We start from the raw sequence: 24,325 nt of genomic DNA on the forward strand, positions 1-24,325 counted from the left end.
TATTGAGTGTGGGTTGGTTGTGCTTTGTCAAAAGTGTTAACATGGGAGCATAAAAGTTCTGTGGAAAAACTACAGAATAAAGGGAAGGGAAATAATCTGAAGCACTGAAGGAAGAGCTGCCCCACAAGTGTGAAAGGAACCAGGAAGAAATGAAAATAAAAACATTGGGTGTACCCAGTAGCATGTAAAAAATAAATGTGGCCCAAACAGGAAAGAAACCCCATAAGGAGATAGCAGACTCAGATGAAAGGGCTACAGGCTGAAAAGGGGAACAGATGACGTGGGGAAGGATGACTAGGTGCTAAAATACATAGCAAAACTGACATTCCACTTCGAAGGCAATGGATTAAAAAGAGTTGAATTTGATATTACAGATAGTGCAGTTATATCTGTGGAGGACAAACTTGAGAAGCTCTCATAAGACATTCAAAAAAGAAAAATAATAAAAATGATGAGAATGAATGTTTTAAGGTAACGGCTATGAAAGAAAGATATTGGGAACTTAACAAAGGAATGATACATATTCCATTGAAAATAACTCAAACAGTTGGAACAGAAATGATGGTCAGATATAATTGAAGAAGACTTTCTTTTAAGTAAAACCCAAAACTTCCAACCTGAGGCATATGTAATTAAAGGAAACACAAAATTTCAGATAATATCACCAAAAAGAGACCCACACCTAGGCAAAAGCTTAGGTAAATATTTTTAACTACAAGCTTAAAGAAAGAAGAAACAACTGCAAGTGTTCAGGCCAAGGGTGAAGGAAGGGTATAGGTTATATACAAAGAAACATAAATCTGGCTTCATACTTCTCTGTTATACAAAGTGCCGAAGGTAAATGGATTGAAAAGTTGTGAAATAGTTAAGACCCAAGAATTTTCTACCCAACTAAGTTGTCATTTAGTATAAATATAAAAGAAAAATATTCTCAGGAATGAATGGGCTTAGAAAATATATTGCTGACATATCATGGTTGAAAATATTTCAATAAATATTTGTTCTAGTTGACCAAGAGATTACTCAAAATTATAACTCAAGATTAGTGTTGATATGAAAGGATTGGTGAACTGCCCGTTGGTGTTGATAGTAGGCAGAACTTCCATCTTTTTATAGAAGCCTGAGAATCATTGCTCTGGCATACGATGTCTAAATGCATTGGCCATATTTTTTAGCCCCCCTGCATGTACAGGTTGGTACAGTATTTCTGTATGTTCCTACATGTGTAACAGCCAAGGCTCTTTTGTTTATTTCTAAAGAAAAAAACCTCAGTGAAACAAATCAAGATGATGATGTTTTGAGTAGAAGTAAAGATGATACTGCTGCTTCTTACTGGTCTCTGTTTTCCATATTTATAATACTTTAAAGCACATAAATGACTTTCAAATGAAGATATATTAGCCTTTCTTAACCAGAATTCCACCAGAGAATTTAGTCTTAGTGCCCTAAGGCAGTGGTTTTCAAGATACTATCCCTACAATAGCAGCATTAGAAGCACTTGGGAACTTGTTAAAAATACACATTTTTGGTTCCCACAGCAGAGTCAAACTCTAGGGGTAGAGCCCAGCATTCTGTTTGAACAAGCCCTCCAAGTAATTCTGAATCATGTTAAGTTTGAGAGCTATTGCCATAATGAATTATCTCCTATTTCTGTCCTGTGCTTCTAGAATGGTACCAGTTATGTATTATCCTTGGAGAACTGAGAAAATAGTCATATCATTTGCAATGATCTGTGGTTCAGATGAGAAACCCCTGAGAAAGTTTTGTTTTATGAGCTCCCCTGAAAAAAAAAATTATCTCTTCTCCCATCAGGTCTGCCACCTGTATGTATCCTCAAAGACTGAAATTCTCCCCTTTCTTGACAGTCTAAATGCTACAGATTGAGTATCCCTTATCCAAAATGCTTGGGACCAGAAGTATTTCAGATTTCAGATTTTTTAAAATTTTAGAATATTTGAATCACTTAGCAGTTGAGTATCCTAGATTGAAAAATCCAGAATAGCCCCAATGAACATTTCCTTTGAGCATCATCTGGGCGCTTGTAAAGGCAAGGATTATCATGTTTGTTTGTTTTTTAATAGCTTTTTGTTTAGAATGGTAATATCTGGAAATGTGGAAGTGAATGCTTATTCCTAGTTACTGATTAACATATTTATATTTTTGAATGATTTAAATTGTCCTTTTTAACTAATTATAATTAGATGATCTTTAAAAGCCATAAAGCTGCGTCAACTTTTTCTCCTATTGGAACTATCTGAAAACACACCTAGCTATGTCTCTTAATTTTAAAAAAAGTCTTAGATTGCCCAATTTTTGCCTTTAGGGGTGGCAAGATTTTAATAAGTATGTTCATTTTTGTGATGGGCAGAGTATGAGTTTGACTACATTGATAGACTTGTTCCATTTTTGTTTCAACTGTTATCTATACTTTTCCATATTAGCATTCTTTATAGTAGATTATAATATATTACTATGAAAGGATTGTTTAATAATCAGTTAAAAAACAATGACTGTCAGAGTGCTTGGGACACCATAAATATAAGGCAGAGAAGGTTTATATGCAAAAGAAAGAAAAAGATATCCTACACTAAAAGAAAGCTGATGTAGCTATTTTAATATTAAATGAGGTACATTTTATGGTAAAAATTTTTACTTGAGCCAGGATATTTCATAATTATAGAATAGTTAGATATAACATCTAAATTGGAATGTCCTATGAATCTGTTTCTATTGTATATTGTTTCTCTTTGCTTTTAGTTGTGGTCTGTTCTTGTATGATTATTTTTAATTGAGTTATTTATAATTGAGTATTAAAAATGTAGAGATTATTTGAGCCCTAGGATGATACTATCTTCCTCCAGGGAAGATATATCTTTGTTTCTGGTAGGTGTTTAGACTAAGGGCATTAAAAATAACAGATCATCTCAATCTAGTCAGGAATTGGGAGGATTTGAAGCTGGGTTTTGAATCCACTCTGAATCCAGGCCACCCTGACTCTTAAGTGATAAAGCTGAGAAAACTATAGGAACACACCTCTACGTATCTGAAATAACTCTACTGGTGTGATATTTTCAAACGTTTAAAAATGACTCATCTTATAAAAAAAATGGAAAGCTCTAAGAGCGGAAATAGATAAAACCACAATCATAGAAGAAGATTTGAACACGTTTCTTTCAATAATAGCTTAAAACAGAAACATACTCAGTATGTATACATATATACATATTTTACGTGCACATGTGTGATTTGAATGAACATTATTTAATAAATAATGAACATGTACTCAGTAACCGCAGACTTCATGTTCATTTCATGTGTGCATGGAACATTTCCCAAAATTGGGCATAGAATTAGTCTCAATATAGTTCAAAGGATTAATCTTATGGAATATGTTCTCTGGCCTCAATGGAATTAAGTTAGCAATCAATAATAGATAACTGGAAAATCCCGAATGTTTGGAACATAAGCACTACACTTTGCATGACATCACAATGTAGAATTGATCAAAGTAGAAATAAATGAAATTCAAAATAAACAGTAAAGATTATCAAAGCCCAGAATTTTTTAGGCTAATAAAACTGATAAATCCTTAGTGAGATTGATAAAAAGCAAAATACATTACAAATTTTGAAACGAAAAAGAGTACATCCTTCTGGAAACCTATAACCGTTAAAAAGATGATATGATGTTATGTATAACTTTATGCTCATATATTTCAAAATATTGATGAAATGGACAAATTCCTACAATGTATGTAAACTGACACAAAAAAATCTTTATTGAAATTGAATCCATAATAACTGTTAATGAAAGTAAATCTGTAAAAACCTTTTCACAAAGAAAATTTCGGTCCTAGGTGGATACACTTTGTAATTCTTTCAGACATTTAAAGAAGAAATAATATAAATCTTACCCAGACTTTTCCAGACAATAGAATATGAGGGAACATTGCTACTACATTTGATGTGGCTGGCATAATCTTGATATTAAAACCTACAAAGGATGTTACAAGGAAAGAAAACTATAGCCAATCTCCCTTATGAACACAGATGAAGAATCTTTAAAATATTAGCATACCAAATCCAGTGATAAACTTTAAGGGGTTTATTAAATAAAATCATCTTTTGATTACTTCTTGCTGGATAAAAAACCAAGAGGCTCATTTCAGTAAATCGTGTTGAGTCATTTGTGTATCTATATAGAAAAAAATGAATATTGTCTCAAACCTCACACTATAAACACAATCAGTTCTAGAGGGATTGTAGATCTAAATATGAACGATAATACAGTATAAATATTAATATTTTAGAAGATAATATGGGAAAATATCTTGGGTAGGGAGGGATTACTTAAAGAATACACTAAATGCATACTAAACAAAACCAACAGATTGGAATGTATTAAAAATAAGAACTTCTGTTCATTCCAAGACATCCTTAAGAGAGTGAAAAGGAAAGCCACAGACTGAAAAGATATTTGAAATATATATCTGACAAATTATATACAGAATATATAAAGAATTTCTACCAATCAATACAAAAATCCAGTAGAAAAATGAGCAAAAGATTAGAACAGACACTGCAAAAAGAGGATATCCAGAAATCCAATAAACAGAGAAAAGCACTCAACTACATGTATTATCAAGGAAATGCAAACTAAAACCACAATGAAATACTAATGTATCCTCATTAAAATGGCTAAAATGTGAAAAACAAACTCAGGTATTGGTGAGGATGTGGAGCAGCAGAGTCATATACTGCTGGTGGAGTAGAAATTGGTACTACCACTTAGGAAAATTGTTTTGATATCTTTTAAAGTTGAATGAATTAATACTCTTTTACAGTTTTACTCCCTGATATATGCCCAACCAAAACATGTGCACACATGCACCAAAAGATATGTATAAGAATGGTTATTAAATTGTTATTTGTGATAGCCATAAACGGGAAACAACCCAAATAGCTATTTACAGTAGAATGTATTAGCAAATTGTTGCTTATTCATACAAAGAGATGGTATACAATGAAAAAGAATAAATTATGGCTACACATAAGAACATGAATCAATCTCACAAACATGATGTTGACTGAAAGAAGCCAGATGATAATATATATTCTATTTATATCTAGATAAAAACCAGAAAAAAACCCACTAATCTTTTGTTAGAGGTCAGGATAGTAGTTACTTGAAAGATGGAGGGTGTAGTGACTGATAGGGTGCGTAAAGGAATTTCTGATCATTTTTATCTGGGTTTACGTGAGTGTGTTCATTTTAAGATAATTCACTGAAACCGTATGCTTACTATTAATACTTGTTACTGTTTATGTGCTTTTAAATGTATATTTTATGTCACTTAAGAGAGTGGAAAGACAAGCCAGTGTGGCTTACTAGAATGAAAGTGATGGAAGTGGGCAATGGTAGGCCACATGATTATGGAAGTAGAAAGGGACCAGGTCACATAGGACTTTATCAGCCATAATGATAGCATTAATAGTTTAGTATGCTGGGAAGTCACTGGAGAATTTTGGGGCAGGAAAATGACATAATGTGTTGTACATTTTAATAAGCTTACTTTGACTTCTGTGTAGAGGATAGATTGTGGCAAGAATAAATAGAGCAGGAGAAACTAGCCGAGGTAAAAGATGATGATGGTGGTGGCTTCAAGTATGGTTGTAATTGGGGGAGATGGTGAAAAATGGCCCAATTCAGCATGTATTTTGAAGTTAGAGTTGTCAAGACAGTTCATACATTAGATTATGGGATAGGAAGGAAGGAAAATAACGTTGACGTGTTTGGCCTGAGCAGCTGGTGAATGGCTATTTACTGAGATAGGGAAGACAGGGAAGGAGCATATTTAAGGAGAAATCAAGATATTTACTTTTGATGTGTGAAGGTTGAGGTATTTATTAAGACGTTCAAGTGGAGATGTTATATAGGCTGCTAGAGTAACAACTGGGTAGACAAATTGGGAAAGGAGAAATAATTTAAGTCATTAATGTTATAGATGGTGCTTAAAATCCTGGGGTTGGGAGAGATCACCCAGGGAATGAATGTACACAGGACAGAGTGTAGGTGAAGTGGAGTAGGATGGCATCTGCTCATTGTGACAGATCAACATTTTGACGTCAGGGACAAGTGAAAGAGCAACTAATTAAATAGAAAGAAAACAGGAAAATATGTCTCGAAGCCAAGTAAAGCGTTTCATAAAGTAGCAGTGAGCATTTAACTCTGTGAAATGCTATTGGTATACTCATTTAGATAAAACATGAGATTTGACTACTGGGTTTAGTAGAATATGGGGAGGGTATTTGAGGAGAGTAGGAATTGGAATAAAGTGTTAACATTTGGAGAATGAATCTGTATAAAAATTAGTTAACACAATAAAACTTGAAGACTTTGAAGCCTTTTTAGTCTAGCAAATGAGTACTAAGAATAATGGTTAAATAAAACATCAAATTTCAGAAGTTAAGGGGGACTTCTTGGAAGCAACCTGTAATGGATCCTTTGATGTAAGGTAGAAGAATTAGTTATGAATCTGCCATTAGGGTTCTACATCCCATTCGGCATGGATCAACATTTTCGTTCCCAGTATCTCCAAGTCAGGTGGCTTGAATATTCCCAGCCTTCATCTTTATCGACAGGCTTTAAAATTGGCTTTTAATGCTACTTGTGTCAGTGTCCAGTTACTCCGAAAGCTTTTCATTAATAACGTTTTACTAAAATCTTGAAATCTTTTATTTCATTCACTACTGTCATCAGCCAAATCTGAAACAAAATATATTGTGTAATAAAAGGTAAAGAACTAAATCAGTGAGTACAGGATCTATAGTTTCTACACGAAAAAAATATGGGGCTTATAAATTCCTTTCTCTGGAGTTCAGGATGTGGAGTTGGCCCTCTATAGAGAAGTTTGTCTGTTACATTGTTCTTTTGTAAAGGAATGAGGGTTCCAGAAGATGCAATGGGAATGGCTAGTCAGGGAGAGCAGTGTTAGGAAGTTGTGCTGGGAGGAAAAGCAGTATTGCAATGAGTGTATACTGGGAGCCAGAGGACTAAAGGGGCTTACGTTGTGTGATGCTGAAGCCTAACAGAATGTAGGCCTGGTTCTAATTAAAATTCTAGTGAAGAGTCTTTTTTTTTTTAATTGCAAAGAATAGAGGCTCACTCAAACGGATCCACAAAAGAGAATGGGGCAGTTATTAGACAAGTTCAGGGATCAAATGTGAATACAAGGACAAAACTGCCTCAGAGTTTATTTATCTTCCTGAAAACTGGACTGCAGATGTGGATTTAAGGCAAATTTAAGTAGTTTGTTTGCCTATTTTTCTTTATAGAAATAGAAAAACATTTTTATATGTTTGTTTTCTGTCTTGTGTAAGCTACAGCTTTTTCAGTTTTTTGGTCCCTACCCCATATAATTTCAGCTTTTACTTGGCGGTCATGTCTTCTGTTGCTCAAATTTCAGATGACCTTTAAGCTTCGTTGCCTGTCATCGACTGACAGCTGCCCACTGTGTTTTAGTTTAAATACCTAAGAATCAGAACTGTATCTAACTCACACCCTCCTCCACCCCCATTATTCCCCAGCCCTCAGTATTCTGGTTAGTCGCGATTGGCTGCCCTTGGGTCCTATTCCCATTTCTGGTTCAGCTACTGCTGGGCAGAGCAGATTCTTTAGAGGAAAAAATTAGTGATCCAACAGGCATTGGCTTTCTCTGGTATGTCTTTCTCACTTTAAAATTTTATGATTAATTCAAATTGTAAAAGCTTGAAATTTTGGAGGAATGACCCAAAACCCCTGTGGCTAGTAGAATGAGCATAGGAAGAGCGGAGGGAGATAGAGAGGTGCTGGGCCAAATTATGTAGAGTTTTGCAAGCCATGGAATGCAGCTTGAGTTTTATATATAGACAATTATATATTATTGCATAGAAAATATATCTCATATAGATATACACATTTGTTCAAATATTAGTATTACATTGGGGGACAAAAATCTGAAGGGTTACTTACCAAATTGATAATAGCTGTGTATCTCTGGGGAGAAAATGACAAGACTAGGATCAGGTTGTGGTCAGACTTTACCTTTATATGTAAATGTTTAATAAAGGAGAATATAGTCATGTTCTGTTTGTGGAATTCAAAATTAATTAAAAGAGGTGGGGGCATAACCAGAGGAGTTATGATTGAGGTAGGGTCAGCCAGTGAGGCCTGGAGACTGGGCAGCTCTAGACTGCTCTAGATAGCTCTAGACTGAACCAGCTCTTCTGAGTCCTAGGGCTCAATAGGACATGGTCTGAAACTGCTAATCCCGTCCAACCCTTTTAAAGTTCTTAGCAACACATTCCTTAACTTTCAGTTGCAGTGTGATAAACTAAGAGAACAGAATATAAGGCAAGGGCACTTAATACATGGAATGATTACTATAACTAGTGTTTTATTTTTATAAGAATTTATAAGATTTTTATGTAGTCTTGAAATATATATAATTTAATATTCTCCATTTACTATGTCCTAATAGAATACCTATAACATAATCATATTTGCTTATACAGAGTATATCCAACATTGTGGGTATAATTTCTAAATGCTGACATCAAAGGATTTGAGGTGACTGAAGAATTTTTTATTCATTTTCATGTTTATGGACATGACCTTTTAAATTTTAAGCGTAGTATGCAGTATATAAAGTTTATAAGAAGTTATACATTTTTCTGAGTATTTTCTTAATGAAATGCTTAAAAGTTTTAAGAACTTATAAGTGGCTGAAATGAGGTGAAAACACTTGAAGGAGTTGAGGAAATTGTAATGAAAATTAAAAGAAGCAGAAATGAGGCCCTTTCTCTTTAGCTAACATTTATAGAACTTTTAAGTGCTTAACATTGTTCCAGATACGTTATGTTTTACGTCATTTAACTCTGTGATGTCAAAGAGAAACTGGTGAAACTCTTGAGAATGAGAACTAAAACAATCAAATAGAAGTTCTGAATAATGTGAAAAGAAAATAACATAGGAAATGTATGTTACAATGTGAGCAACTAACATAAACTTGGGTACTTTGTCATTATGTGTGTACCTCTCATATCAACTTATTCAAAAACATCTAGTATTCACAGATGATTGGTATGTTTGCTTTCAGTGCCATTTAACAAGACAGATAGAGGCTTTCAGCCAAATCTTTTCATTTTCTAAAACTTGAGTGTTTAATAACCGATTTTTGACAGTTATATAATTGGCCCCATTAAATGTTATATCTGAGAAAAATGTTGCTAATTTTATTTTGTGAAATATGTGAATAAATAAAGTGTGTTAATATTCTATTCAAAGCGACTGAAATTTGCTAGAATAGCTTGACTGTATTTCTTTTCTTTTTTCAAAAAGATGGAGTCTCACTATGTTGCCCAGGCTGGACTCAAACTCCTGGGCTCAAGTGATCCTCCCACCTCAGCTGAGCCTCCCAGGTAGCTGAGACTACAGGTGTATGGCACTGCTCCTGACTTGGTTGTGCTTTTTTGATTACATTAATAAGCAACTCTCAGTGGTTCAGGGAAGAGTTATTTTAAAATCCTGTATCTGTTTTGAAATGAGAGGGAATTCGGGAAGAGGACATGAAGCATAACATAGAATACTAATTGGAAATATCTTGGCTAAAACAAATCTAATTGGATATCAGCGATTCCCATATATTTTTGTCCAGTAAGTTTGTCTGAAATGGTATGGTTTAGAGCTACCCTCCAACCTATCTTCTGAAACAAATTCCTATGAAATCTAAAGACATTTTACTTGCTTTGCAGTGTTTGTGAGTGTGTGAATTTGTTTTTTTTTAAGCATTATTTTTAAACCAATTGTTTTGCCTTATTTCTCCAGGGAGTTGGTCTCTCAGTTCATGGGCAATTCCGAGTGACTACAGAAAAGTCTCTTTTTGCAATGCCAGAAACAGCAATAGGTAAAACAAAACAAAACAACAGAATTTTTTAATGGTTACTTTTAGAATCATCTTCTTTTCATACCTTTTAGATTATGCTGTTGAAGGAATTGATGGAACATTGTGTGAGATACAATGAAAGAACTTTAAAAAAGAAATTAAACAGGAAGATAATTAGAAGTTTATATTAGCCCAATAATTGTATCTGAAAACACAAAACCAAGAATATTAACTGGAGATACACACTATAGTAATTTTAGATAAAAGATTATTTAGGTAATATATTCTTGCATTTATATCTGTGATCATTTTGAGTTAATTTTTGTATATGGTGAGAGGTACAGATCAAAGATACAGATCAAAGTTTATTATTTGGTATATAGAAATTATAATTATTCCAGCACCATTTGTTGAAAAGGCTATTGTTTTGCCACTGAATTGCCTTTGCTCCTTTGTCAGTTGTCTATTTTATGTTGATCTTGCTGCCAATATCACTTTGTTTTGATTACTGTTACATTATAGTTAGTCTTGAAATCAGGTAGTAATAACCTTCCAGTTTTGTTCTTTTTTCCCTTCAGGTTCTTTTGGTTATATAGGTCCTTTGTATTTCTATATGAATTTTAGAGTGAGTTTGTCAATTGCAACAAAAAAGCCTCCTGGGATTTTGATTTGGATTGTCTAGAATCTGTGTAGATCAATTTAGGGAAAATCGGCATCTTAACAATATTGACTCTTCAGACCTGTGAGCAAGGTGTATTATAAATGATATTTTAAGAAAAACTTTCAGCTCTGATTGTTAGTTACCAGTATATAGAAATACAACTGATTTTTGTATTGACCTCGTACAGTGCAAATTTACCAAGCTTATTAGTGTTAGTTGCTATTTTGTAAATTGCACTGGCATTCCTAAATAGACAATATGTCATTTACAAATAATGTCAGTTTTACTTTTTCCTTTCGAATCTGGATACGCTTTATTTCTTTCTCTTGCTTATTGCACTGGGTAGAACTCTCAATACAATGTTGAATAGAAGTGATGAGAGTGGACATTCTTCCCTTGTTCCTGATCTTCCCTTGTTCCTGATCTTAGGAGAATGCATTCAGTCTTTCACCGATTAAGTTTTATATTAAGGTATAGATTTTTCATAGGTGTCCTTTATCAGAGTAAGGAAGTTTCCTTCTAGTCCCAGATTGCTGAGGTTTTTTTAATTAGAAATGAATTTTGGATTTGTAAAATGTTATTTTTTTCATATATTGAGATGATAATTTTTTTTCTTAGTTTGTTAATGGTGAGTTACTCTGATTGGTGTTACATTAAACCAACCAGGCATTGCCAGGATAAATCTCACTTGGATATGATGTGTTATCCTTTCTATATGTTATTGGGTTTGCTTTACTAAAATTTTATTTGGAATTTTTGCAGCTATGTTCATGAGAGATTTGCTCTGGGATTTTCTTGCAGTGTCCTTACTTTGGGTACCAGGGTAATGCTGGCTTCATTTTCTGGAAGTTTGTGTAGAATTGGTATCTTTTTTTTTTAAATAAATGGTAGAAGTTACCAGTGAAGCCATCTAGGTAGAAAGTTTTCTTTGTGGGAAGGTTTTTAACTATAAGTTGAAAGTTTTAATAGATACTATGTAAGTCTGTTCGAGTTATCTATTTCTTCTTGCACAAGCTTTGGTAATTTTGGTCTTTCGAGGAATTTATCCAATTTATTAGCATAAAGTTGTTCATAATTGCTATGATTTGCATGTGTCTCCCAAAGCTCACACGTTGAAACTCAATCCCCAATTCAACAGTGTTGAGAGGTAGGATCTTTAAGAGGTGATTAGGTCACGAGGACTCTGCCCTCATGAACAGACTAATGCCATTATCTCCGGAGAGGGTTAGTTATTGTGAGTTGGTTCCTGATAAAAGGATGTGTTCAGCCCCCTTCCCTCTTGCTCTTTCTTCCTCTCTCACCCTCTGCATGACGCAGCAAGAAGGCCCTTGCCCAATGCTGGTACCACGATATTGGACTTCCCAGCCTTCAGAACTGTGAGAAATATATTTGTTTTCTTTATAAATTGCTTTATAAATGTCTCTCTTGTTCTTGATATTGGCCATTTATGTCTTCCCTCCTTTTTCCTGATCAGTCTAATTAGAGGTTTATTAATTTTATTGATCTAAAAAAACCAGATTTTTGTTTTCATTTATTTTTTATTTTGTTGATTTTTACTCTGCTATTTATTACTTCCTTTCTTCTGCTTAATTTAGGTTTTATTTGCTCTTCTTTCTCCAGTCTCCTCAGATGAAAGCTGTGTTCATTGGTTTTGAGACCTGGATATAGAATTCTAATTTTTTAAAAAAATAATCATAGCATCTGCAAATAGTAACAGTTTTATTTTTTGTTTTGTTTGGCATGAGGTCTGGCTGTGTTACCCAGGCTGGACTCGAACTCCTAGGTTCGAATAATCTCCCACCTCAGCCTCCAGAGTAGTTGGGACTATGGGTGTCTGCCCTCTCACTTGGCAGCTCTATTGTGATTTTTGTTTTTTTTTTTTTTTGGAGACAGCATCTTGCTCTGTTGCCTGGGCTACAGTGCAGTGGCGTCATCATAGCTCACTGCAACCTCAAACTCCTGGGCTCAAGCAATCCTTCCACTTTGGCCTCCAGAGTAGCTGGAATTATAGGCATGTGCCACCATGCCCGGCTAATTTATATTTTGTAGAGATGGGGTCTCGCTCTTGCTCAGGCTGGTCTTGAACTCCTGAGCTCAAGTGATCCTCCTGCCTCAGCCTCCCAGAGTGCTAGGATTACAGGCATGAGCCACCTCGCCCTGCCTATTCTGATTTTTAATTTCAGTAATATAAAGATGTTACTACACTGTCTTCTCATTTACATTGTTTCCTATGAAAAATCTGCTCTTATCTTTGTTCCTTTGTTAGTAAGTGTCTTTTTATCTTCTCTGGCTGCTATTAAGATTTTCTCTTGTTTTGGGCTATTTGATTATTATGTGCCTTGGTGCATTTCATGGTTCTAATGCTTGTGTTTATTGAGCTACTTAGGCTTATAGTTTCTATCAAATTTGGCAATTTTTTTGCCATTATGTCTTTAAATATTTTTCTTCCACCCAACCCCTTTTCAGGAACTTCATTTACATTTATACTAATATGACTTACGCATGCTTTGTTCATTCTTAAAAATTTTCTTTTCTCTTTTTCATTTTAGTTTCTATTCCTGTGTCTTCAGTTCATTAATCTATCCTTCTGCAAAGTCTAATCTGCCCTTAATCTCCTCCAATATTTTTCAGTTTATACATTCATCTTGGTTTTCATTTCTAGAAGCATGATTGGGGTCTTTTTTAAAAAATATTTTCTATGTCTCTATTTAACTTCTTGAACATATGGGATCTGTTTATGGTAACTGTTAATATTCTTGTCTGCTAATTCTTACATTTATGTCAATTCTGAATCAATTTTAATTTTTTTATTACCTTCTTATGGGTAGTATTTTCCTCCTCTTTTAGATGGCTGGTAATTTTTTGTTGTATTTTAGATATTGTAAACTTTACCTAGTTGGGTGCTGGATATTTTTGTATTTTTATAAATATTTTTGAGCTTTCTTCTCAGATGAATTTAAGTTCTTTGGAAACATTTTTGTTTTAAGATTTTTTTTTTTTCCCCACGTAGGATTAGAACAGCACTCTGGTTAGGGCTAAATGTTTCCCACTGCTGAGACAAGGTCCTTCTTTGTATCCTACCCAGGGCTCTATGAATCATGAATTTTCCTAGTCTGGCTGGTAGGAACATGCATTGTTCTCAGCCCTATATGGGTTCCCAGTACTGTTCTCTGTAATCCTTTCCTGTGGTTCTTTCCTTGGCCTCAGGTAGTTCCCTCACGCACATGTACATGTATATTGACCAGTCCTAAGCTAAATATCAATACTTAAAGGAGACCCCCTGCAGCTCTCCAGAGCTTTCTCTCTGCAGCTGCCTCCTCTCTGGTACTCTGTTATGGGAATTCTGTCTTGGTCTTTCTGGACTCTTAGCTTCCTCTTCTCAAATGAAGGACTGGGTTGGGCCTGGAAACTCTCTCAAGGCATTAAGCTGGAGCTTTTGTAAGGTTTACCTTAATTGTTTTCTGATATTCAGAGATCACTTTTCTTTATTGCCTGATGTCCCGTGTGTTGAAAACACTACTGTTTTGTATATCGTGTCTGGTTTTTATAGTTGTTTTGGGGTGGGGGTAGGGGTAAGTTTGGTTCCCTGTTACTCTGTCTTGTCCAAAGTTTAAGTCTCTCGGATAGTTACTTTAGATTGGATGATTTAAGAGGCTTTTGGAGGAGATGTCCTTAAAGCTGAAATTTGAATGACAAGAAGGAACTAGCAGTATTAAGATCCAAGAGCAGAATATTGTGCTGTTGGGAAAAGTTAGTTCAAAGACCAGAAGGTAAGGGTCTTTGCCTGTTCAGGGAACCAAATGGAGGCAACTGTGTCCCAATCAAGAGCAGAAGTGATGTAATAAGCTCTTGAAGAGGCATGTGGGGGCTCTGGTGAAGAGTTTATGTTTAAACCTAAGTATGATGGGAAGCTGCAGAAGAGTTTAAGTCAGGGATTGACATGATCTGGTTTGTATTTTAATACCATTACTCTGGCTGCTTTGAGGATAATGGATTGTAGGTGTGCCAGAGTAGAAAGAGTGAGATTGGTTAGGAGCTTATTACATTATTCTAGAGCTACACTGTCCAATATTATAGCCACTAGCTGTAGAGTGGCCTTTTAAATTTAAATATAAATTAATGAAATTTAAACAAAATAAATTCAGTTCTCAGTCACACCAGCCACATTTCAAATGTTTAATAGTCACATGTGGGTAGTGGCTACTTATTGGACAGCACAAATTATAGAACATTTTCATTTTTGCAGAAAGTTCTTTTGGTCAGCACAGATCTAGAGAGAGGAGATTTTGGCTTGGAGTAGTGTAGAGGTATAGAGTTGACTAGAGTGAATAGATTTGACAAATGTTTTGGGCTTAACGGATCTGCTGATATTATGAATCAGGAATAACTCCAAGGTCTTTATTTAGCTTGTGCTACTAGATGGATGAGGCTGATTAAGGGAAGAGCAGTGCAGTTGGAGGGATGTGAATCAAGAGTTGTGTTTTTGCCATCTTCCATGCAAGATGTTTATTATTCATGTGGTTATGTCTAGAAGGCAGATCTAAGAGTTTGGTAGTCAAGAGAAAAAGCATAACTGGGTTTGAGAGTGTATTAGTTTGCTAGGTCTGCCGTAACAAAGTACCACAGACTGGGTGGCTTAAAAGCAGAAATTTATTTCTCACAGTTCTGGAGGCTGAAAGTTCAAGATCAAGGTGTCAACCAGGTGGTTCTGAGGCCTCTCTCATTGACTTGTAGATGGCCGCCTTCTTGCTATGTCCTCACATGGCATTTTCTCTGCATGTCTCCTCCTCTTAAAAGGTTTCTCTTCCTCTTCTTATAAGGACACTAGTCCTATTGGATTAGGACCCCACTTTTATGACCTCATTTAACCTTAATTACTTAGAGGCCCTGTCTCCAAATACAGTCACATTGCGGGTGGTGCTTTGTTAACTGAAAATGATGAGGTTCATAAATTTGGAAAGGAAGGCTTTATTTCTCATAAAAGGTTACAACCTGTGGGTGGCCATTCCAAGAGGCTAGAAAGCTGAGCCCTGGCCAGAAGCCAGGAACACATGCTTTGAGGCCGAGATAGCGGGAACAAGGAATTTATACTAAGCAGGATGGCCAAATATGCTTATTTAACAAGCTATAGGAGGAATCATGAATATTTATGAAAAGAGAAACATTCACCTGCTTAGTCAAGCTTTCTGCCCTTTTATGGGGTCCATGTTCAGAAATGGCCACTCTCTTGTGTCAAAAAGGTGAAGCAAGGACATGAAAACCCTCTCTGCAGTGCTCCATAGACTAGTTAAACCCACTTCATGGTTGGGGGTCTCTTACCAGGAAAGAATACTGATCTGGATCATGAGATTGGTTTCTATTTATCCCTTAGGAAAAAAAGTCTGATGGCATTAGCAAGGGAGGGGGTAAAATAAGGCATGTCTGACTTCACATCCTGTCATGGCTGGGAACTCAGTTTTAAGCTTTCTCTGAGGTCTCCTTGGCCAAGAGGGCTTTGTTCATTCAGTGGGGGGCTTGGGATTTTGTATTAGTTCACAGCTTCAATGTAGGAATTTTGGAGGGACACAATTCAGTCCATAACAGGAAGTAATCAGCATTTGGATGCTATCTGAAGCCATAGGAGCTCAGGAAAATATACATAGGGAAGAGGAGTTAGCCCCATATCAAGCCTAGGCACAGAAAGCAAGAATTCAAGGAAAGGAAGTGGAGCCAGCAAGGGAGACTGGAACGAAGCAACAATTGAGGCAAGTGGGCAAAAGAGAGAATGTGGTGGCCTGGAAGAGAAGAACATATTTCAGGATTGAGGGTGTTCTCACCTGGGCAGAATTCTGCTGAGGCTCTGAGGCAGGAAGGAGTGTGGAATGTTAGGTAACTGAAAGGAGGCCAGGGTGTCTGGAATGAGGTAAGTGAGCAGTAAGAGATGTAATTGAAAAAGTGTTTAGGGGCCTTGAAGACTGATAGAGGTGTTCGTTTTAATCCAAGAGGAATAGGCAGCCATGTAAGAGTTTTTTTGTTATATTTAACGTAAGACTCTGATCAGGATTTGTCTTTTAAAAAGATCATTTTGGCTATTGTGTGGAGACACATTTGGAGGAGGAATCAACAGGTTGTGGTTCCTGGTAGGGATTAAGGGACAAGGTCTCTGATGATACAGGAGAAGGTGTTGAGGCTGGATGACTGCACACTTTTTTGAGGTGGGTGATGCTGGAGGAAGAGGGTGGGAATGGTGGGGCAGGTTGCGAGTCCAGCTGGAGACCTAGCTAGCTTGAGTTGCTAGGAGATGTTTCTATTCACAGTAGCATGCTGCTTATTCTTTTAAGTCTAGAAACTTTTTGTCAAATAGAACTGGAAAGAATTTGAGTGCTTGTGTTTTTGTCTTAGCTTCATCAAATGAAGCAACCTTGGAATGGATATGTGAATTACAAAACTAGAGAATCACAATTGTTTAAGGAGACTTTAAACACCAAAATTAGTATGCTGGCAATTATTTGTATATATGCTATTTTCAGTTGTTACCAGTAGAGAGGGAATTTTAAAAATACTGATGGTTAAGAAAAGTGTAAATGCAAGTGATTTTATTAGGTATAAACTTGTTCATTTAGTAGGCCTAATGGTTATGGCATCAATATTTAAATATCTTGACTATTAGGCAATTGACTAAATTTGGGAAATGATTTAAATGGTAATAGTGAATTTTTCCATAATATAATATCCCATAGGTTCTGTATGTGTTTTTTTTCCTGTGCTTATTATTTGGAAAGAAAATATTTTTTCCTATTTCACAGATTCTTAAAAAGTAAATTAGTAGTAAGAAAATTTAGGAAACATTTTTGAGTACTTCTAATATACAAAACATTGTGTCATCACATACTTTACTGAATTCTATAGAAATGAGACAGGAAGATTTTGAAAAATATCCAAGTTAAGTTAGCACAATTTTTATGTAGCACAAAAGCAAGTCTATTGTGGTACCTATTGTATTGTACAGTACTTAGTTTAATAATATTTGTAGTATAGATTCAAGCTCCACAGAGAAGTGGTTGTGTGATCTAAAATACATTGTATTGGTCTTTTTCATTTGAATCACTGTTATCTCTTTTTGTTATATTTAATTACAGGATTATTTCCTGATGTGGGTGGAGGTTATTTCTTGCCAAGACTTCAAGGAAAACTTGGTTACTTCCTTGGATTAACAGGATTCAGACTAAAAGGAAGAGATGTGTACAGAGCAGGAATTGCTACACACTTTGTAGATTCTGAAAAGGTAATTGTTTGGATGTGTGTTTTGTGTTGTTGGGATGACAACACAAAATATTCCATGGGGAGGCACTGGGAGTGGTTGAGATCATAGGCTTTTGGTGGACATGGATGTGAAATCCTGGATCTATTGCTTCTGTCTGTGTGACCTTGGGGAAGGTGCTTAGCCTGTCCAATTCTCAGTTTCCTCTTACGCAATTCTCAAATCTGGATTCAGGGCTATTGTGCCTGGCACCTTGAAGAGAATGTTTTTAAATGAATAATTAGAATCTCAGTAATGCCTACTTTAAGAAAGTCTAAAAAAAATCTAAATATATATATATTAAAAGGCTTTTCTTTTTTAAAGACATTCTGAAGGGTTTTCTTGGTTGTGTATTTCCCAAGTGCATTCAAAATAATTGCATTTATAAAATATCTTAAGACTTTTCTAAAGCATATCTACTATGGAACACATGTTACTTTGTCTTCCTCCCCCTCCCCCGCAACAGTGTGGCCAATTTTCTTAGCACAGGACAACATAGAGACAAAGAATATGTAGACAGCCTGAATTTAAATGAATCTTGGCTTGAATTTAGCCTCTCTGACCCCATTTTACAGTTTTTTCATCTGTAAAAATGGGACGACAGTATTCCTAGAGTAGTTGAAACTCCTTGTGTTCCATGTAACAGAAAACCCAGTTCAAGGTAGTTTTGGCCCAGAATTTCCAGCAAGAGACCTAGGATTTATTCTGCTTCAGCTGATTTAGCTCACTCTGGCTGGACTGGCTTATCTCACCCCTGAACCACGTGGGTGGGTAGAATATGTCTACTGGTGGTAGAATGCCATACTCAGGGCCTGTACAGGATACAAAAATGAATAATACACTTTGGGGATGGGATTAGAGGTGGGTGCAAAATATAAATAACCATTTGTCTCATCTGACAGAGTAAAGTGTGATAAGTGTAAAAATAGAATACAAAGAAAATATTCAAAGTATTGAAAGGAGGAAGAGCTTACCTGTAAAAAGGACTAGAAGTTTTTTCATAGTTTGCAGTTCACCTGGCCTTAAGGTGTGTATTATCAGGAAAAGACATTCCAAGTAGAGGACACATTTAATGAAACCACAGGGGTAGGGAAGTGTTAGCTATGTTTCAGAAACAGTGAAAAGTCCTGTTTGGCTGAGTATAGGATACATGTGTAAGGGATTAGATAGAGAGGTAAGTGGAGCTATATTATAGTGTTGTGCCTTGACTATGATAGCCACTGATCATGTGTGGCAATTTTAATTAAAATTAATTAAAAATAAACTTACAACCTGGATCTTTGGTCACAATACCACATTTCAAGTGCTCAGTAGCTGGAGGGAAACAAAGATAAATGTGTCTATTTCTCTTCCATTTTTGTCCATTGCTGGTGAGGCAACATTTGCTATGCGGGAATGCCTGTGCACCTTCAGTGAATATTTTTTAATGAATAAAAATGTATCAACTTTAGTCAAAATTTCTTTCAGTGACTCAGCTGAAGAGAGAGCATCATAAGTTTAAGACAAGGATTCTATAAAAGAATATGAGATTTTTAAAAAGCTTTCTTTCTATGAGGTTTCAAATCTGTTTTCCTTTTTTCCCCTTTAGTTGAGCATGTTAGAGGAAGATTTGTTAGCCTTGAAATCTCCTTCAAAAGAAAATATTGCGGATGTCTTAGAAACTTACCATACAGAGGTAATCTTGTTAATGTACTAACCTCAGGTTTTAATTCATGGGGAAAGGAAAGTGATTAAAAATTAGCAGTTGGTGAATATTATAGTTTGTGGATGTAAATAAATGTACTGGGGATTTATTTATTATACTTTACAGCTTGGTGGGAGGATCAGTGTTTCACAATCGTTAGGATAGCCGTCTACTAGTAAGATAACTTCTTCACGGTGCAACTGCACAGCTGTCTTTCCATTTCAGTGAACTTCAGTACATTGCCTGTGGTCAGCCCTTGCAAGGGTTTTTACGACACAGTGTGACATTTCTGTAATGGATGTTCAATGTTGACACTATTTCTAGAGTTGCTAAAGTGAACTCTGATACAAATCCATTTAATAATAAAGTATATTGTAGCATTTACTTTTAATTCCTAATGTCTGACTTAAATTTTCTTGTAAGAGCCAGGAATCTTTAAAAAACACTGCATGACTTCTAGTTAAACATGATGATTGAATATATGCTTCCTCCTAAAACTCCACTGAAATTGTAATAAAGGAATAAAAAAGGCATAAATCTGCAATGACAAATAGAACAGACGAGGAGACTGGTAGACTTGCGATGTCAGTATTTTGGAAGCTTGAAATCAGAAATGGGAGGGCAACTAACTTAGACCTAAGAATGGCGAAATCATCTCCTTCAGTGGGGGAAGCCAGAACAAGCCAGCTGATTCTTGCTGTAGACTTTTCTAAAGTCGTCAAGTCCCTTGGAAGACTGGGGTTGGAGTAGGGTAGAAAAGAGAAAAATTTCTGGTAAGTTTTTATAAGCAGCAGTTAGACCTCCAGAAGTTGTTCTGTACAACCAGGAGCAGCCGTCCTCTCATAGTCTGGCAGAAGAGTAGGGGCTTATTCCTTAGAGCAAATCAAACAGGAAACGGGTCTAGCTGTGAGGGCAGGATGGGTGAGATGCTATATTGAAAAGAGGTGAAACATACTATTTGGTTAAGTATAAAATGTCTGATATCCTTAAGTACTAAGTTTGACAGTTGATATCTATGACATTTCACTTTGACACTTCTTGTTTTATTTTTATCATGAAGGAACATCCTCATTCTTTCAAACACATGGTTTGGTTTGTGATTGCTGAAGTTTTTCTTAAAGCAGTTTTTGTGAAACCATGGATAAGTAAAAAATTTTTGTTATTTTCGAATATGCATTCCGTCATGTAACCAATGCAGCGCAGACAGCTGAAAATACCAATGAAATTTTTGGGAAGGATGTGGCTGACGAATGCACAGTATGTTGATGGTTGGAGAAGTTCCATTCTGGTGATTTTAATCTTGCAAATGAGGCATGTGGGTGACTTGGGACCAAGGTAGATAATGATGAATTGAAAACTGTAGTGGAAGCAAATCCACCTCAACCTACTGTGAATTAGCAGCAAGGTTTGATGTTACTATTCCAGCAATATGGGACCATTTGAAACAAATTGGCAAGGTAAAGAAACTGGATAGATGGGTTCCACATGAATTAAGTGAGCATTTAGAAGAGAAATCGTCTCGAAGTTTTCCTTTCTTTGCTGTCACGACATAAAGTCAAACCATTTCTACACCATACAATGTGTGATGAAAAATGGATTCTTTTTGACAATTGAATTGTTTGGCACAATGGTCAGATAAAGACGAAGTGCCAAAACACAGCCCAAAACCAAATATTTATCCAAAAAAGCCAATGGTGTCTGTGTAGTGGTCCAGCATTGGTCTTAACCACTACGGCTTCATGAAACCTGGTCAGTGGATTACAGCAGATGTCTCCTGCAACCAGTTGGACGAAATAATGAGGATGCTTGCAATTAAGCAGCTGATTTTAGAGACAGGCCAATCCTCTTGGAAGACCATGTGTCGCAAAAAACAATGCTGCTCAAACTATAGAAGCTGGACTTGGAAACTAGCTATCATCCACCATATTCACCAGAACTTGCACCAACTGACTACCACTTTCCAGGCTTTGGACCATTTCTTGCAAGGAAAAATCTTCAGTTCTCAACAAGCTATGAAAAATGACTTTCGTGATTTCATCACCACTTGCTCTCCAGGCTTCTTCGCTGGTGACATAGACAAGCTACCCTTAAGATGGCAAAACCTAGTTTAGGTGCATAGTTTATTAATTGTACTGCTTCTTGTTTGAGATGTAGTAAACTTTTGATTCAAAATCAGACATTTCATATTTAATTACCTAAATAAGTGGGAAGACCTCTGGCCCCTTTCCCTAGTTGGCTTGCAGAACTGTTGTATACTACCTCATTCCCAAGCAATACATTGGAAGAAAAAGGAAAAACACCCATCAATGTGGACATTCATGGACTCCTTAATAACACACCCAGGAACTTGCCTGATCATCTTATAATGCATCATATAATTGACACTCCTAGAACTGCAATTTATATTACACATAAAGATTCTAAATTTTAGTGCGTCACACAGAATAACACATTTTGCTGGGCCAAAACAAAAAAGGCATTGGAAGGAAGCAGACAATGCAAGAAAGAGCAAAAAAAAACCCCACAAAAACACCAAGCTGTAATTTTTATCTTCAGATAAGAGGAAAACATTTTATCTATGAAACAATGACAGATATTATAAAGAGAAGAATTCAAAGGATAATAATAGGCTGTCCTCAGAGATACTGTGGGTTCAGTTCCAGACCACCACAGTAAGCTAGTCACATGAATTTTTTGTTTTCCCAGTGCATATAAAAATGTTTACACTGTAGTCTATTAAGTTGTAATCTCTTTGCTAGTGGGAGGGTCTTGCCTTGATGTGGATGGATGTTGGCTGATCAGGCTGTTGGTTGCTGAAGGTTGGGGGTGGCTGTGGCGATTGCTTAAAATAAGACTACAGTGATGTTTGCCACATCCATTGACTCTTTCTCTCACAAAAGATTTCTCTGGAACATGTGATGCTGTTAGACAGTGTCTTCCCCACAGTAGAATTTCTTTCAAAATTGGAGTCAGTCCTCTCAAATCCTGCTGCTCCTTTATCAACTACGTCTGTAGAATATTCTAAATCCTTTGTCATTTCAGCAGTGTTCACAGCATCTTAAACAGGAGTAAGTTGCATCTCCAGAAACCACTTTATTTGCTCATCCATAAAAAGCAATTCCTTACCTGTTCAAGCTTTATCGTGAAATTGCAGCAATTCAGTCACATCTTCAGGTTCCACTTCTAATTCTGGTTACCTTGCAATTTCTACTACACCTGCACTTACCTTCTCCATTGAAGTCTTGAACCCCTCAATGTCATATAGGAGGGTTGGAATCAACTTATTCCAAACTCCTGTTAATGTTGGTAGTTAGACCACCTTCTATGAATCACAAATGTTCTTAATGGCATCTAGCATGGTGAATCCTTTCTAGGAGGTTTTCACTTTTCTTTTTGCCCAGATCCATTGGAGGAATCACTATCTCTGGCAGCTATAGCCTTACAAACTATATTTCTTGAATATTAATACTGAGATGTGAAAGTCAGAATTACTCCTTGATCCGTGGTCTGAAGAATGGATATTGTGTTATCAGACATGAAAACAACATCGATCTCCTTATGTGTTTCCATCAGAGCTTTTGGCTGACTTAGGTGCAGCATTGTCAGTGGGCAGTAATGTTTTGAAAGTAATCTTCTTTTTTTCTGAGCAATTGTTCTCAACAATGGACTTAAAATATTTAGTAAACCATGTTGTAAACAGATGTGCTGTGAGCTAGGCTTTGTTCATTTCTAGAGCACAGGCAGAGTAGATTTAGCATAATTCTTAAGGGCCCTAGGATTTTCAGAATGGCAAATAAGCTTTGGCTTCAAGTTAAAGTCACCAGTTGCATCAGCCCTGAACAAGAGAGTCAGCCTGTCCTTTGAAGCTTTGAAGCCAGGCATTGACTTCTCTTCTTAAGCTATGAAAGTCCTAGATGGCATCTTCTTTCAATAGAAGACTGTCCTGTCTACACTGAAAATCTGTTATTAGTGTAGCCACCTTCATCAATGATGTTATCTAGATCTTCTGGATAACTTGTTGCAGCTTTTCCGTCAGCATTTGGTGCTTCATCTTGCACTTTTTTGTTACGGAGATGGATTCTTTTCTTAAACCTCATGAAGCAGCCTCTACTAGCTTCAGACTTCTTCTATATTAAACTTTGCCTTGATGGAATGCTGTAGATGGTTAGATTTATCCAGACCATTCAAACTTTCTCCATATTAGCAATAAGTCTGTTTCACTTTCTTATCATTTGTGTGTTCACTGGAATAGCACTTTTAATTTCCTTCAAGAACTTTTCTTTGCAGTCATAACTTGGCTAAGCAGGCATTTTTGGCACAGAAGGCCTAACTTTTGGCCTCTTTTGGCTTTGGACAAGCCTTCCTCACTAAGCTTAATCATTTGTAGCTTTTGATTTAAAGTGAGAGACGTGTGACTCTTCTTTTTACTTGAACACTTAGAGGTCATTGTAGGGTTATTAATTAGCCTAATATCAATATTGTCATGTCTCAGGGAACAGGGAGGCTCTAGAAGAGTGAGAGTCAGGGAATGGCCAGTAGGTGAAACAGTCAGAACATGCACAACACTTATCGATTAAGTTCACTGTCTTATATGGGCACGGTTCAGGACATCCCAAAACAACTATTATACAATGATAACCTCAAAGATAACGAATCACAGATCATCATAGCAGATATAGCAATTATGAAAAAATTTGAAATATTGCAAGAATTACCAACATGTGACACAGACATGAAGTGAGCACCTGCTGTTGGAAAAATGGTGCTGATGGACCTGCA

At 36.1% G+C, this 24,325-nt stretch overlaps 1 protein-coding gene across 5 annotated transcripts in view; it reads left to right on the forward strand.

Annotated features, from left to right (window-relative positions):
* The window catches only part of HIBCH (3-hydroxyisobutyryl-CoA hydrolase), a 71,474-nt gene that overhangs the window by 21,886 nt on the left and 25,263 nt on the right, over positions 1–24,325 (forward strand). For all 5 annotated transcript variants that reach the window (XR_011235748.1, XR_011235749.1, XM_069490943.1 and 2 more), the window contains exons 7-9: positions 9,865–9,943; positions 17,702–17,847; positions 19,451–19,537. Coding sequence is in view for 3 of the 5 variants with exons in the window: in XM_069490943.1 (XP_069347044.1) it covers positions 9,865–9,943; positions 17,702–17,847; positions 19,451–19,537 (312 nt within the window). In the remaining 2 variants the exon portion in view is untranslated. The remainder of the gene's footprint in view (positions 1–9,864; positions 9,944–17,701; positions 17,848–19,450; positions 19,538–24,325) is intronic.

The sequence above is a fragment of the Eulemur rufifrons genome, chromosome 1, assembly GCF_041146395.1.
Source record: "Eulemur rufifrons isolate Redbay chromosome 1, OSU_ERuf_1, whole genome shotgun sequence".
Lineage (NCBI taxonomy): Eukaryota > Metazoa > Chordata > Mammalia > Primates > Lemuridae > Eulemur > Eulemur rufifrons.